Source organism: Corvus cornix, chromosome 1 (assembly GCF_000738735.6).
Source record: "Corvus cornix cornix isolate S_Up_H32 chromosome 1, ASM73873v5, whole genome shotgun sequence".
Classification (NCBI taxonomy): Eukaryota; Metazoa; Chordata; class Aves; order Passeriformes; family Corvidae; genus Corvus; species Corvus cornix.
Window position 1 is genome coordinate 26,676,116 of NC_046332.1, and position 15,331 is coordinate 26,691,446.

The 15,331-nt window shown below is 46.1% G+C and overlaps 1 protein-coding gene across 2 annotated transcripts in view; it reads left to right on the forward strand.

Moving 5' to 3' along the window:
• Nucleotides 1-4,330: 4,330 nt before the first annotated feature.
• SIDT1 (SID1 transmembrane family member 1) overlaps nucleotides 4,331-15,331 on the forward strand; it is a 40,372-nt gene continuing 29,371 nt past the window's right edge. The window contains exon 1 of one of the 2 annotated variants that reach the window (XM_039559668.1): nucleotides 4,331-4,877. In XM_039559668.1, coding sequence (XP_039415602.1) covers nucleotides 4,680-4,877 — 198 coding nt within the window. In that variant the 5' untranslated portion in view covers nucleotides 4,331-4,679. The remainder of the gene's footprint in view (nucleotides 4,878-15,331) is intronic. The other variant, XM_039559675.1, reaches the window with a different exon arrangement.

The following is a 15,331-nucleotide window of genomic DNA, read 5'->3' on the forward strand; positions in this document are numbered from 1 at the left end:
TCATAAAGCACCTGGTAGTTCTGAAACGACTCATTTAGCTTACGCACAAGTGCAATATATTCCCTATAGACTTACCCCAGAACATGCAACAGATCTTCCACTTCCCTGCCACATAGGTGAAGACATGATGTAATTCCTCCAAAGGGTTAGAGTTAACATTTTGTCTTGCAGTGTGAGCATAATATTTTGTCTGTGGGAGCTGGAAAGTGAAGGCATGGGGTTTATCAATCTTTCATTCAAAACTTTTTCCCTTTCACAAAGATTTCCTGGTGCTTAAGGTCCCCATCAAGGTAATTCTGGCTTTACCAGCATCACTGCAAAAACATTCATGTGAAGTTGCAGATGGTATTGGTTAATGTATTGAGGGAAGGAATTGTTTTGCATGGGATACAAGAAGATTGAAATCATGAGGGGAGAAAAAAGCATCAGAGAAATACTCTCAGCAATTGCCTCTAATGAAGTGCTGCAAATGTGGAGGTTGCACCTGGACTTCAGTTTCTATCTAGACACTCACCATAGGTACCACATGCACCTGAAAGTGAACATCAGAGTTCAGCCTATGGGAAGAGAAATCCATGTGAAGCAATTCATTAATCTGCATTGGTCTGAATATTTGGAAGCCAAAGGTATAAATCAAGGGCACATCTGGAATTCTCTCTTAACATGGCTTTAAATTGTCTTGAAGAACAAGGCCTACTGAAGAAAAAAAAACAATAAAGGCATAATTGCGTCATTAAATCCTCTCTTTTGAAACCTCTTAAACCTCTCTGCTATTATTAATTACAATCAAATATGAATGTTAAATACCTAATACATGCACATATAATACAAGCCAGAAACAATTCTCATTCAAGCAGCCTATTCTCAAACACTTTGGCCACCTGTAAGAAAAGTCAGACCAAGTTCTATCAGACATCTTTAAAGCATGTCTACATTTCACTTCTTGTTATTCTTCACACTGCATTTTCAGCAGAGCCTGAAAACGTGGCATTATCTCTGCAGAAGCCAGCTGAGCATCTACAGCATCTATTAACTTGCAGAGGAGCTTACATAAGACAGAGACTACATAATGCAAACAGTAATTTTAAGTCATCCAGTTTCCAAACAGTTTGGTTTGTTATATACATTTATACTCTTTCCCTTTCTAAGTTAGTATGATTTAGAGGATGCCTTTGTAATTTTGTCTATCCTGGATATTTTTGCAGCCATGGTTACCAGGAGAAATGCAATTTCTTTACTGGTTTGGGGCTTTTTTAATATTTTGTTCCCAACAGCAAGGAGATTTTCTGCTTTTGTGCTACAGAGAAAAAAAAAGAAACAAAAACCTCAAAACCACTCTTGTGAGCCTCTCATCCAGCACAGTTCCTCCTTCCCTTGAGACACTCACAACCCTGGGCTTTGTTTATACTGGAAAAATGGGTCCTGTTATGAAATACATGCCCTCCACACAGCCAGAGACAAGGGCCCCAAGAGCATCATTCCCTTTTCTGGAGGTGTGGCACCCTGGGCCCAGAGACAGCACAGCTGAGGGCTGCCCCTCTTCCCTACCGTGACTTTGGCATCAGGGCTATGGGGAGGCTTCAGCGAGGGCTCTCTTGTCCCTCACATGGGAGCTGCACTTCAGGTGAGGCTGCAGGCCTTGCCTCTGCTGGAGCTGGAGCTACAACTGTGTGGCAGCCCTGTCTGTATCCCTTTGGCCTGGACCCCCTGACCAGCTTCCTGGCCAGACCTCAGATCTGCCTCACTGCTGGGGACTTGTCTGCTGCTGATGGGACTGTATCTGTCTCTGGCTGCCATCACCAGACCTGAGTCACTAACTTATGTTGACCTCAGACCTCTCCCATTGCTATTGACTTGTCTGCCGATCTGGACTCTGTTGATTCCATATCCAGGCCTGCCCTGCTTGTCTTGCTCAGATCCTGTGGGATGGGGCCCTGGCTGGTGAGATCCCTGCTCTGCTGGCTGTGTTATGGCACTCGGATCCCTCTCCTTCAGGGAGCATCTGGCCCTTGCTGGCTCCTGACGCCAGAGTGCTGTGGCACATACAAGCATAGATCACTTCCACCGACTCAGATCCATTGTCTGTCTGGATGAGAATACTGTCTTTTAGAGGGATTGGTTCTTTCTTCCCAAATACATGCTGCCCTTCAAGAACAAAATCCAGGTGTAATGAAAAGGGAAAATGTGCTATTCATCTTTATCAAAGTGTCTGAGTGAAGTGTTATAAGTCAGACAACCTCCGTTTGTTATCTGGAAAGATAATGAAACAAGCTGTTCAGCAATCAGTGTGCAACCAACTAAATAACAATAAAGTGATGAGCAGCAGGCACTGTGCATTTGTCCAGAACAAATCATGTCAAACTAACCTAATTTATTTCTTTTCCAAGATAACTGACTTAGTAAGTGCTGAAAGGAATAGGTGAAACATGTTTTGACTTCAGTAGGGCTTTTGACATTGCCTTGAATATCACTCCCATAAAGGCAAATTGGTCTCAGATGGTATTAACATGAGAGGAGTGTGTGATTTAAAAGCGATTCCCAAACCGGTGCAGTGGATGTTTTCCTGTCAACAGGAAGGTATATCAAACTAAGAGATCTGATCTGTCTGCTAGCATTTTTTACTTTCATTAGCAACTTGAATGGTGGAGTTGACCTTTGACTTCAAGCTTCCACAAATACACCAAGTTGGGCAGTACCACACTTCGGAGGCAAAGATTTGAACAAAGGTTTACCATTGCTGAATCACAGAAAGAGCCCCAAAATAGTGAGATGAAATTAAGATAAGAACGAAGTATGACACTTGGAAAACTTGAATTCTCAAATTAAAAATGAGGGAAAATGTGTAGTCTTTGGTAAGATACCATAATGTACATCCAGTCAGAGAAAGCACTTTAAGAATAACATAACTCTGCATTGGAAAATGTGGACTATACGAAGAGCCACTTTTTTGCCACAAAACCAACACAACTAGAGAGCGGCAATGCACTGATATCCCAATCTGGAATACCAAATGACACAAAAATTATTTGCAGCTGCCACAGCTACCTTGGTTTGCAGAACGCCATCTTTGTGCCATTGTTGCTCTGAGCAACCAGGCATGGCCCTTACCTGCTCTTGTTTTGCTGTACCTCCTCCTGCTGCTTGAAGTCTCCTCTCTGGGAGAAGATGAGTTTCCTAGTGTCCTCCCTCCAGCACATGCTAGAGGGCTGCTGGCCCTGGCAGAGAGACCTCTGTTTCTGCAGAGAGCAGGGAGTGAGAAAAGAGCTGTAGGGTTCAGGAGCCCTGGACTCTACAGGGTAAGGAGGGGAAGCCACAAGTCCCCAGTGCCACCACTGTTTGAAGTCCCCCAGGACAGGTCACGCCACATCCTGTTAAGAGGCAAGATAGAGTCACAAAGTCTCCTGGTCTGCAGAGCTGATACTCCAGGCCGAAAGGCAAAATCTTTGTGTTGGAGTGTCCATCTTCCAGCAGATCACAAAGTGGTTTATTTTACCCTTAATGATACTTCTTGGGACTCTGACAAAAGGCAGGGTGACTTGAACCTTGCTTCAAGACAAACAGAACTCACTGACAATTGTTTAGTTTTTTCTCTTGGCAGAAATCACTCAAGGGCCTGGAGATCAAAACGGCAGCACAAGGCATGCCGGCTCGTTTTGCTGAGCTTTGCAACTTTTCCTCCAAAGACACCAAGTGACTCCCCAGGAAATCTCTCAGCCTTGAAAACAAAACCCAAAACTTGTGGAAAGCTTCTGGGGTCAGAGTCACTGCACTTGGAGACGGCAGGCTGACTTTATAAAACTGTGGCTCCTGAAAAACCCTTCCGATTGCTTTACAAGTAACACTCTATTTTCTGACTTAAAAGTGCATCCCTGCACCGTGGGATCTGACACATTTCCTAGGTGTGTTTTCAACAGAGGACGATAGGAGGGTTAAGCCGTGCGAGAGAGATCGCTTGCCTTTTCACAGCCCAACAGTATCACTCTCATCTTGCTGAAAAGGATAAGAGCATCACAGTATTGTTTGTAGCCAGTTCCATGGATGACGCAAAGAATAGATGCAACAAGCCATTTTCAGATTAATGAAATTACATTTGCTGCTGCCTTTCGCACCTTTAGGGTGAACTAAAAAACGAAGGCATTTATCCCAAAGTTATGAGAAGCCAAAAATAAAGATTGGGGAGCGCCCTATACAGGATTGCAGGTGCGAGCTGCAGCTCCAGCAAGCCGGCAGAGTGCGGGGCGAGAACGCCCTAACGCGGTGGGCAGGGAATGTTGAAGCCCTGCAGATGCTGATCCCCACGCGCCTGACGATGCCAGCGTGTCCCTGCACTCACGGCACAGCTCCCCAAAAGGCACAACTCCCTGACAATCGACTGCTAAGCCGGGCTCAGAATTTGGGGCCGGTCACAGAGAGGAGACCCTCCTCCCCTGGGCTGGCCAGCCCGCCGGCCGGCCTTCCTTCCCCTCCCCTCTCCGCCCCGCCGGCCGGCGGAGGGTCCTTCCCCGGGGAAAGTTGCTCGGCGTCCCCCGGGCGAGGGGCGGGGGTGTGCGGGGCTGCCCCCGCCGCCTCCGGTCCGTGTCGCCGAGCTGTTTATTTAAATCGCAGATAAAGCGCCTCGCTGCCCGCCCTGCCGGGGACACACAGTCCGGGCGCCCCGCGGGGCCGGCAGGAAGGAGCCCATGGCCGGGAGGGCAGCCCCGGCCCCCGGGGCTCTGCTCTGCGCCCTGCTCTGGGCGGCAGCGGCGGCAGCGGCGGCAGCGGGGGGCGGCCCCGGGGACAACCCCGCTCCCGGCGCCTTCGGCCGCGTCTACCGGGGCGCCGTGAACATCAGCGCGGAGCGGGTCTACGCCTTCGCCTACCGCAGCGAGCCCGGGCAGGTAGGAGCGATCCCCGGAGCGCCGGGTTCCCCGCGGCTGGGCGAGCACTGTGTGCCCCTCTCGCCCTCCCGGGTGTGGGGGGGGATGTGTGCCGGGGTGGTGCCGGTGCTGCTGCGGCTCCGCCGCTGTGCGGGAGCGGGCCGGGCTCCCCCTCTGTCCTGCCCGCATCCTCCCGCCGCCGCGGTGGTCGGGAGCCGCAGTGCACCTGCGGGCTCCCTTCCACCTTCCCCGCGGCTGCGGGCTGGGAGGGTGCCGGCGTCCCGGGAGCTGCGGGATGGGCAGGTGGTTTGGTGCCCCCCACCCGCGAAGGGGGCTTTGATATCCAGCATTTCTAGCAGCAGAACGGGTTTGAAGCCTAGAAGGGAGTTGTGAGGATAACAGTACTACATTAAAATAATTTTAAAACCCCAACACAAAACCCACACAAAAAGCCAAACGACCAAAAAAAAAAAAAAAGTGTATATGTGTGTGTGTGCACTTAATAAGCCTTAAATGCCGTTTTCTTCACTGTGCATTTCCTTAGGATCAGGGTGCTCTCCCCTGGTAGCCTGGGAGGTGAGGCAGGGCTGTGCAGGTGAGGTGTGTCGTGAGGAGGCTGCAGGGCAGCGTGGCCGGGGCCATCCATGGCTGTTTGATGGTGGAAAGAAACCTGTCATTTATGTATACCCAGTTATTGCGGGTTCCCCCCTCCCCACTTTTTGTGTCGTGTTTATCTCAAGTAGCTAAGTGGTACCTTGGAAACTCTGCCCCCGTTGTTTGGATTGGGCGTTAATTGCTGAGTAAGATGATCTGATGTACCAAAAGATGATGAACTGGGTAGATGAATCTTCCCTCCTGGCCTCAGTTGCACAGAACAAGAGAAAATGGAAACCACAGCTTTTTCCCACACGATGTACTATGTAATAAAATGCACCTGGTATTTATGGGGCAGCAGTTGGCTGTCTGGGCTATGATGCAAAGGAGCCCAGCCTTACTTAACTGTTGGGTGTCACCAGTGATCCCAGGAGGTCAAAAGCACACTTTGGTGTTGAGCCTCCTTTTGGAAGCTGGTTATGGTGTAAGTTAAGATTCTTCAGGTGTTACAAGTATGGGGTATTATGATGAGGACCTATTGGCAGGTCTGTGGCTTGCTAGCAGAGAGAGCATGAATACTGACTACAGTTAAAATTAAATCTGGTTCCTTCAATTTAATGTGCTTTTTGAAGCCATGTGTTTTTCCTGGGCAGCTTCTGCAAAAAAAGCTTTCTCTTCTGGAGAAGTACAGTGAAAGCACAGTGGGAGGAGGCAGGGAGGAAGCCCATGGCTGCTCAGTGGTGTTTGCAGGTACCTAAATGCAACTTCTGGGCTACTTCTAGACACTGAGTTGTTCCTGTGGCTGTGAAGTACAGACTACTCACTACAGGCTACTGCCTCGCTTAAGAAGTTACTTTAATGGACTAATCTCCATGGTCCTGTGTGCTGAAACGTGAAATCTCTGCAGAGATATGGGCAAGAACATATCTAAAAAGGGAAAATTCAGGTTTGAGATTTAATATTTTTTTCAATGCAGAACTCATCAAGCACTCACATGAATATGCTTAGAGGGCCATGCAACCAGCTCCTGTTAGGAAAAAATGTTTGGAAGACAAAAGCTCTTTAAATAAAGATGGACTTTCATAGGAAGTTTTCTGATGAAGGATGCCTAGAACAGATTCTGAGGATAGAGAGGGCTCCAGAGAGAGACCCTATTATGGCCTTTCAGTATAAAAAAGATTCTGAAAATGATCGAGAAAAGCTTTTTACAGTGTTCTGTAATGACAGGACATGGGGCAACAGTTTTGAACTGAAAGACTGTAGATTTCAGTAGGACATAAGGAAAAAACTTTTTTTATGGTGAGACACTGGAACAGGTTGTCCAGAGAAGCTGTGGGTACACATCATTGGGAGTGTTCATAGTCAGGTTGGACAGGGCTTTGAGCAACCTGATCCAGTGAAGATACCTCCCTGCCCATGGCAGGGTGTTTGAGCTAGGTGATCTCTGAAGATGATCTTCCAATTCTGTGATTCCTCAGGTGCCATTCCTGAGATGAGCCACTGGAAACTGGCCAGAAGGGGACTGACCTAGTTGGGGTGATTGGCTGTGGCTGTCTGCAGCCCCTTCCCCAGCTGCAGCCCTGAACCCATGAGAGGCAAACATGACTGGGTCTCCTCTTACTGGCACGGTCAATCTGCCTGGTGTTGATCTGTCCTGGTGGTCCTGTATCTCCCTGTTGTTGAGAATTGCTCAAGATTTAGAAGCTTGGTAGTGGAAATCTTGGCTTTAATCTGGGACTGAGTTCTTGTGGGCAGGGTTTATGCAAGAGATGGGAAGATGTTTAGGGACATGCTGTCTTCTTGGTGTTGGGTCTTGTGAAGGAGTGTAAGTCCTGCAAAAACTCAGTGTATTAGTCCTTGCCTTTTGCTACAGTTTTTAAGCTTGAGCTCATAGTGAGGGAATGCCAGCCAGTGTTTTCCAGTTGCCTGCCACTTGTGAGCTCTCCACTCTTCCTGGTCTTTTTGGTCTCTTCCTGTCTCTGTGGTGATGGCAGTTTAGCCAGAAGCCTCTGATAACTCAAGGCAGATACCACATGGGTGATTAACCTTAGTTACAGGAAAGCTAATTGAATAAAAAGAGCATATGGAAGGGCTGCAGTGGATGAGTTTAATTGCTTTCCCCTCTGAAAAAAAGTCAAGTCTGGAGTGATCTGGCTCTGAAAACAGGAATTTGTTTTCATGATGCTGCAAATTCTGCTGTTTTCCCCTCTGCTGCTCTTTCTTATGAATCCAGGCCTACAAAACAAGGGAAAACTCGGGGACAAGAACAAAATGTGGGGGCTGGCTTGTGATCCATCAGCCCTCTGTAAATGTTTTGGTTACTCATGTGCTGTGGCTGCACAGGCACATCTGAAAATGCAGCTGAATAGAGCAGTGCTTGAATGATGGATGAGAGAAAGGAGGGAACAGGACCTTTTCTCCTGTTTGGTGCTTCAGAGACTTGCAGCTTTCTGAAAAGTGTTGTGCTTGCCTGATCTCAGAGGATGTTCTCCATCCACGTCATCATCCTTACTCCTTGGGATATGGGGGTGCATACAAGATGGGAGGGAAAAAGCGAGTCCCATGAGAGTACTCACAAGGCAGATGTATACAAGGTGAAGAAGCCACAACTCAGGGCTCTGCAGCAGAGCTGTTTTGAGACATGTGGCTTCCCTTCTGTGCAACTTGTGAGTAAAATGAGAATGATGATACTTATATGCTGACCAAATCACCTAGCTGAAACTTCTATGGGTAGGTACATTGCCAGGTCTCTTCTCTCCGTCTGTGGATGGGGAAAAACCTTCCTATGTGCTGTGCAGAAACACTTCACCTTGTTGTCTTGAGGCAGGAGAGCTGACAGTCTTTTATGTACTAGGATTTAGGCCTTAATTGTTGAGGTTGAACTCTGAAGGTAATGCTGTGCTGAGGAGAAGCACAGCCACCTCTGCTGCAAGGGTCTTGTAGGGTTGGGCTGTGAACAACATAACAGACTCCTTCCTTGTGGTGGGAACTCTTGATTTGTAGTGGGGTAGTCTTACTGTTTTTTGAATTCCCTTTTTTTCCATCTAGATACTCTTTGAAATTCCCCCCCACCCTCCCCCGCCCCCCTGTATTGCTGTTTGTTTAATGTTTAACTGAGTGTAAAAAATATAGCAATAAGCCCAGCTGTGTCACTTGTTGCTATGCCCTCATACTCTTAACAGCAAAGGCAGATGTGCACTGTTAGAAGTGAACAATATCTGGTGAACAATTAGTTGGGCAACAGGATTATTTTATTTTAGGATTATTTACATTGAAGACATCCAGGATGAGGGGGTAAAAAAATAACACACTCATTCCACATATTCAACATGTCCCTACTTGGGAGGGAGAAAGGAAGGAGACACTTGCTGGTTTGCTGGAGCTGCCTGTGCAGTGTATTCCTGCCAAGAAGACTGAGAAAGTGCGTAGAATGTTTCTGCTGGATTTGCTGTTGAATGGAGAAGGCTTTATGTGACAAGGAAGGGAATCTGCTTAGTTCTATGTTTGCAGTAATACAAGGGTTTTCAAAAAGAATAGCATGTGTGTGAGTACTGAAGGAGTTCAGAGTGAATGAGACTTTCCACCACTGTAAGATCTGGCAGTTGCTAATGGTTAATTTGATGAAAACACAAATTACACTAACATTGTGCATGTTGGTGTGTCCTGTACCAAATTGTAAGTGGTCCAGGAGAATATCATGAGGAAGAAGACAAGAGAAGTTCTTTTTCCGAATTGGAGCTCAGATTAGCTGAATGTATAATTTGGGAAATATTTGGACTATATTTAGAAAACCAAGTATCTCTTAGGAGAACAAGTTTCCAACTGGCTGTTTGTAGGCAAAGATGCTGCAATCCAGACACAGCTCTTGGACATTCATGCAGTATATGTTGGTTGCGATGAGCTCCAAAGCTGAGCAGTGGGCTGCACCTATTTTAAGAGTAAGAGTGGGTGCTATTTCCCTCCTTCTCCCTTGCCAGGACTAGGAACAGAGCCCCAGTCTCAGTTCCCATATGGCCCAGCTCACCATACATTGTGATTGACAGTAGATTAAGCTGTGGCTTCTCTGCTGAGCAGTTGTGCAGTGTGAGGACGTGTAGCCCTGGAGTGAGTGTCTTGTCTGTGAAGTCTATCTGAGGAGTGATGGGTAAAAGATTGCCCTCAGACTATGAGCGGCTGTGTGCTGCTAGGGAGGGTTCCTAATGTCATTGCCCTTTGTTTTTTCGTAATTGCAGATTAGGAAAAAGTTGACTGTCCTAAAGGAAGAGTGGTATCAACACTAGCAAGAAGATCAGAAGTCTCCCAATTACATGCCTTAAATTTTGTGACCAAGTGCCTTTTCCAGCCAAAGAGCATGGTGTCAGTTGTGTTCCTCTGACCTCTAGTGAATGGGTCTCTTGTTTCCTAGGTGTGGATGGTAGTTGCACTTGCTTTCCTCCAGGAAAGAAGCCAGAACAGGAATTCACTTGTGTATTCCTCTGGAACTGTGTGATGAGTCACTTGCTCAGTCCAAAGCCATCTGTCCTAGCTGCAGGGAAACTCCTTGATCTGCTACACAGGGCAGCCTGGTTTAATAAGAGGCCGTGATCAAATCTGTGTTTGCTGTTCTCTGCTGTTTGCCATGCTAGTATAGGTCCCACTCCAGCAGCACCCATGTCTATTATAACAACTCTAGGAGCAATTTTTTCACCTCTTGCTTCTAAGCTGGCTTTGGGTTCCACATGTAGGACCCTTCAGGCTGGAATAAACTACCTCAAAGTATTTGCATGGTGTCCTGCACATGTTCTCCATAGTGTTAGTCTTGGCTCCAGCCCAGCTTTCAGTCCGCAGCTACACTGTGCATGCAATAAAACCTTATTCTACTGTTTGGAGATGGCGGAGCCTGAGCTATAGTGAGGACAGCAGGTTAAGTTCTGTCTTTCCTTAATGCTGAGTGGAAGCCCACCAGTTTAGCCACAAAGATGCAGGTAAAAATCAAAGAAATTGGGAAGACTACAAATGCTTGCATGAGAAGATCTCCTGATGTCATTAGAGCTGCTGTTACTGCAGGATCTCCACGGCCACACTATTGCTCTTTGGTTGCTGGCTCTAGTCTGTTCACCACAGGACACTGGAAGAGCCTCAGCACACCATTTCTGGAACCTAATAGTAACTGCCTTATGAGACAGGAATGTAGGGACAGTGTCAAATCCAAAAAAAAACCAAAGCAAATTATAGTATATGATGTCTGAAGCCAAGCAAGGTTCAACAAAATCTTTTTGGAGTAACTTGTGTATATAATTTATATTTCTTAAAGAATACAGCCAACCCTAGGAGGTGACAGCATAGGCAGTGCAGAGTACACAGCACTTGGAATGTACTTGCTGCTGCTCAGTGTGTTCTCTTGAACTCTCCCCACCCTGCCCAGGGTCACACAAAAAGCTTTTACTTGCAGGGGAAAACAAAAGTAAACTATGAGAGAAATGGTATGGGGATCTACTAAAAACACAAACTTGACTGTTGTTTTTTGTTTCAGAAAATACAGTCTTGAAAACCCTCCAACAAAAGTGGGATATCTTGAGTGAGAGAATGGTGTGGGAGGCGGCTTTGCTTTGGGCTGGGGATAGGAGCAACTGAGATCCCCTCAAACTTAAATTATTCTTTATCTTTCTAGGATTTTGCACTTCATGGGTTTCCCTACCCAGGAGGCAAAAAGAGAGTACATCTTGTCAGAGGCTATCAGTTTGCAGGCTTTAGGGAAGAGAACTGAAAGCTGCTCTGGTTTCTTGCAGGGTAGCCCGCACACCTTCAGATGGTGACTGCGGTGCTGGCAAGAGTTTTATTTTTATTTCTAATGTGTAAGCTAATGCTGTCAAGCTCAATAACTTGTCCTTGAACTAAAGCATCTCTTTTGAATTTGAATGTTCTAAGTCTTAGTCATTCTCTTCTTGTTGGGCTGTCATGTTTAAAATCAAAGCTGATCAGGTTTTGTTGTTCCCTCCGCACCCCCAAGATGTTTAGATTAAAAAAGAAAACAAATTCTGCATAAGAGTAACTTCATCAAAATGCCTCTCCTCAGTTTGAACTCTTTCCAAGAACAGTGGAGCAATTTATTACACATTTGCATTGTAAGTAGAGGCTGAAATGTCCTCAAATAACTTGTGCAGAAGTTGTTGGTAGGGAGGTATGCTTTTCCTGTATGGATCTCATCTGCTGTTTCAGGGGATATTTAAGGAATCTCAGTGCAGACTGTAAAAGGTGTATTGCAAGGGTGTGCCATCTGCTCAGTTTGAAAATATAGTTTAGTACATTTGCATAAGCAAACATTATTTCATGCTGTGCATACTTGGAGAACCACAGAGGATTTCAGAAACAGCCTTCCTTACTTTTTTACACTGATGTTTTTCTTTGAGCATAGAAATAGCTACTTCAGTGCAGTTTAAAATAAATGAAAAATTGTTTAAAAAGAAGACAGCTTGAATTACAAGACATAATTCAATCCACATCCAAAGTGTTACTGAAGTGAAGAACTTGGGACTCAAGAAAGAACCAGGTATCTATGTTCTGACAGCAATCCCTGGAGTTACTGCCAGGAGCTTGAAGTTACAGCAAATTTGGAAAGGTTACAAACCTTTTTGGTTCAAGGGCTGGCCTGGCCCAGAGTTCCAGCTGCTGTGGTTTAGGAAGATGCAATTATTGTAGAGTAGTTTGTTCCTTAACTGACTGTTCAAAAAAGGATTTTTTATTTTTAACGTCTTCCTAAAGTCTGAGGGTGTTCAGAAACAGGTACCTACTTCATCCAGCATGGCAACTCCCAGTTTCTCTTTCTGGCTGTCTTGGAGACTCCCTAGTGACATTGGTTAGAGGACAAAATTTCAAAAATGGAAAGAGGTAAATATTATCGTGCTTTATATTTGTCTTGCTTCCATTTATGCTTCACAGATACTGTTGCAAACAAGTGAACTCATGGGCAAGTCCATGGCCGACTGTAAGTCCACACAGAATGTTTGCACAGAGTGAAACATTTAAATGAAAAATACTAATCCTGGAGCAATTATGTTAATGTGTCCGAGGCCCTGCTTGACATACCTAGAGTCTGTCTCTTCATTTATGCTGCTTTGGGTATTTAATACTCCTGGCAGAAATACTGGAAGAAAATACTGTGGGCTGGGGTTATTTGACAGATTGCTTTTGGCAATTAACACTTATTGACATTGGAGCGCAGAGACAGAGAAAGGCTGAAAGAGAGTGATCCTCTGAGCTCCACTTGTTTTGTTGTCAGCCAGGAGTGGTGCTCGTATCTCATAAGACAGCAGCAAAGAGGTTCTCTAAAACCTGTCACTGTCTCCTGACTATTTTCCTTCAGGGTCTCAGCTTCCCTCTGTTGTGTTGTCAGTGGGAAGAGCAGGAGAGTTCGGTGCTGATGGGGTATTCATTCACTGCCTCAATTGCTCTAGTCCATCTGGCTCAATCCTACTTCTTAATTTCACGGTTTTTATAAAAATGAAACACCTCTTTCTTGTGCAGCAGCTGTTCAGTGGCTTTTGTGCATGTACCCTGTGCTGAGACCTTTCATTGTAGGCAGCAGCCTCTGTGTTTGCCTGCCGGATGTGTTCCCTGCCCACAGGCTTGGCCTGGTGCCTTGGCAGGCCCACAACCAAGCGCTGTCGCAACATGGACTGATAATCCCAACGGGCTCACAAGGAGCGGCTGGCGTGTGGGTGCGGCGGAGAGCGTGGTGGAGCCCTGGTGTGACTCAAAGGCTTTGCTTAGCAAGAGCTTTTGGAAAGGAATCCATGGTAAAGCCCTGGAAAACCTTTGCTTGCAGCACAAATTGTTGTTGCAACCTCCTGCCTTGCCCTTAAATTCACATCCCCACAGTTTTAAGATGATGTGTAATCTCTGTGGGAAATGCCGATTTAATAATCAGTCCAAGGATTCTTTCATGTCAACAAGAGCCTGGTTTATTTTGCTTCATGTTTGCAGCCATGGTGGTTCTGTTCAGCTGGGTGAATTTGAGACCAGCTGCTTCTGCCTGTTCCCATCTAGAGAATGGAATTCAGGTGTACTTTTTTCCTTTTCTTTTCTTCCCTCCCCCTATCTCCATGATGGTGGTGGAACTGAAGTACAAATATTTGTCTTTCCTGGTCTAACACGTTTTTATGCAATGCTAAGAGCTCTCTCTTTATTCAGCTGTCTTACTGCTGCTCTGTCCACCTTGAAACACAGAAGAAACTTCAAGGTCAGTCATCTGAGAAACAAAACTATCATGAGCGTGGCTGGTGAATAGCCCCTGCACACAGCAGAGCCTTGGCACTGGGAGGGAGTGTGAGGAGCAGAAGTCTCTGAAGCAGTCCTGACCCTGCCTCAGCCCCGCAGCACAAAAGGCAGCAGTGTGGTTATTGCTGACAAATATTTGTGCAGGGCCTGCCTTGTCAAAGGGAGCATTTGGTACGCTAGTTTGGTTCCCAAGATGAGGGTTTCAGCTTGGAGGGTGCAGATGACATCTAGCACTGCACTATAACACCGATATAGCCAGCCTCCTACTGTGAGTGTACAAGGAAGGGGAAGGCACAACCAGCTTTCTGTGGTGCTGGCAATGATCTACTCCATAGCGAAGTCCCACAGCAGTGCTGGCAATGCAGGAGTGACAGCAGCCTGGTTGACCCTCTTACTGCCCAGGCAAAACTTCCTCCTCCTCTCACCAGTGCTAAGTGAGTGGGGGTGGATGCAGAGGAGGGTCATAGTCTTTGTGATGATTATAATTTTAAAGTAAAACTCTGCTTTTTTGCTGGAGTTCCTCTTGTCTCTACATAAAGTTCTGTGTTGAAAGGGAGAGGTCTGTGTGATGGGAGCAGTGGTTCTGTAGCAGGGAAGTGTTCTTGCATTAGAACTGCTTGTTTTTAAAATGAAATAACCTTTGGAAAGGTGTGGAGGGGGAAGCATGTTTGAAGTAAATTAATCACCTTTTTGTTCTTCACCTCACTTTTTTTCACTCTTCTAAAAATATTTTGCTGAAGGCAAATGCCAAATGCTGACTTTCAAAGGGAAAGATGGGATTACTAGCATTGGCTCAATAGTGAATTCATTAAATCTGTAGCATGAAAATGTTTATGTTGTCTATAAGGCAAGAGAATCTAGAAGCAAAGCATGGATTTAAAGTTTAAGGTAGGTCAAATAGAAGACGGCCTAAAAAAGCATAAACATCAGCTCATAAGTGTTACATTTTTATCCCTGTCCCTTGTGATGCTCCTGCTAGACAGTTCATCCTGCCAGGGAAGATGTCTTCCTCCAAGACCCTAATTAGGGTTCCTTCTAATCTGTAGCGCTGAATCGGAGAGTGAGTGACAACAGCCAAGAGAAGCCCTGTTTGCAGTTAAATGGTAATTCTTTCTGCACTTTCCCAAGCTTCCTCATAATTGCACCTACATTTTGCTGGACTTATGTCCGAGCTTATTTCCAAGTCTCCAACCATTAGTTGGGGACTTCTTGTGCAGGTTTGGCCAACAGGCAAATCCCACCTGTGTTACTGCTGTGTTTGGGAGGAGTAGCTGTTGTATAAGAAAGATGCCCATCAACCAAAGCTGTTGGGAGCTGCTGCTGTATCCCTGAGATCCTGAGAGGGGGAGAGCAGAGCTGCATCCTGGGATTGGGATCTGCCCCCTCCACTGGAAGTGCAGGATCTGCCCACAAGAGGCCCTGTGTTGCTGTGGTGGTGGCAGCAGGGTAAATAACTAGGTGGACTGGAACCTCAATTGCCATCTGTCCAGCTTCTTAATCACTCTGTTTGTTTCCTGGACTTTATAATAAAGATGTTGATGGGGTTAGGGAGTGTGATGCTCCTGATTGATCTGGGTATGTGCAAATGTAGGAGGAGCAGAGGTGTTCATTGCAAGTGAATTGTT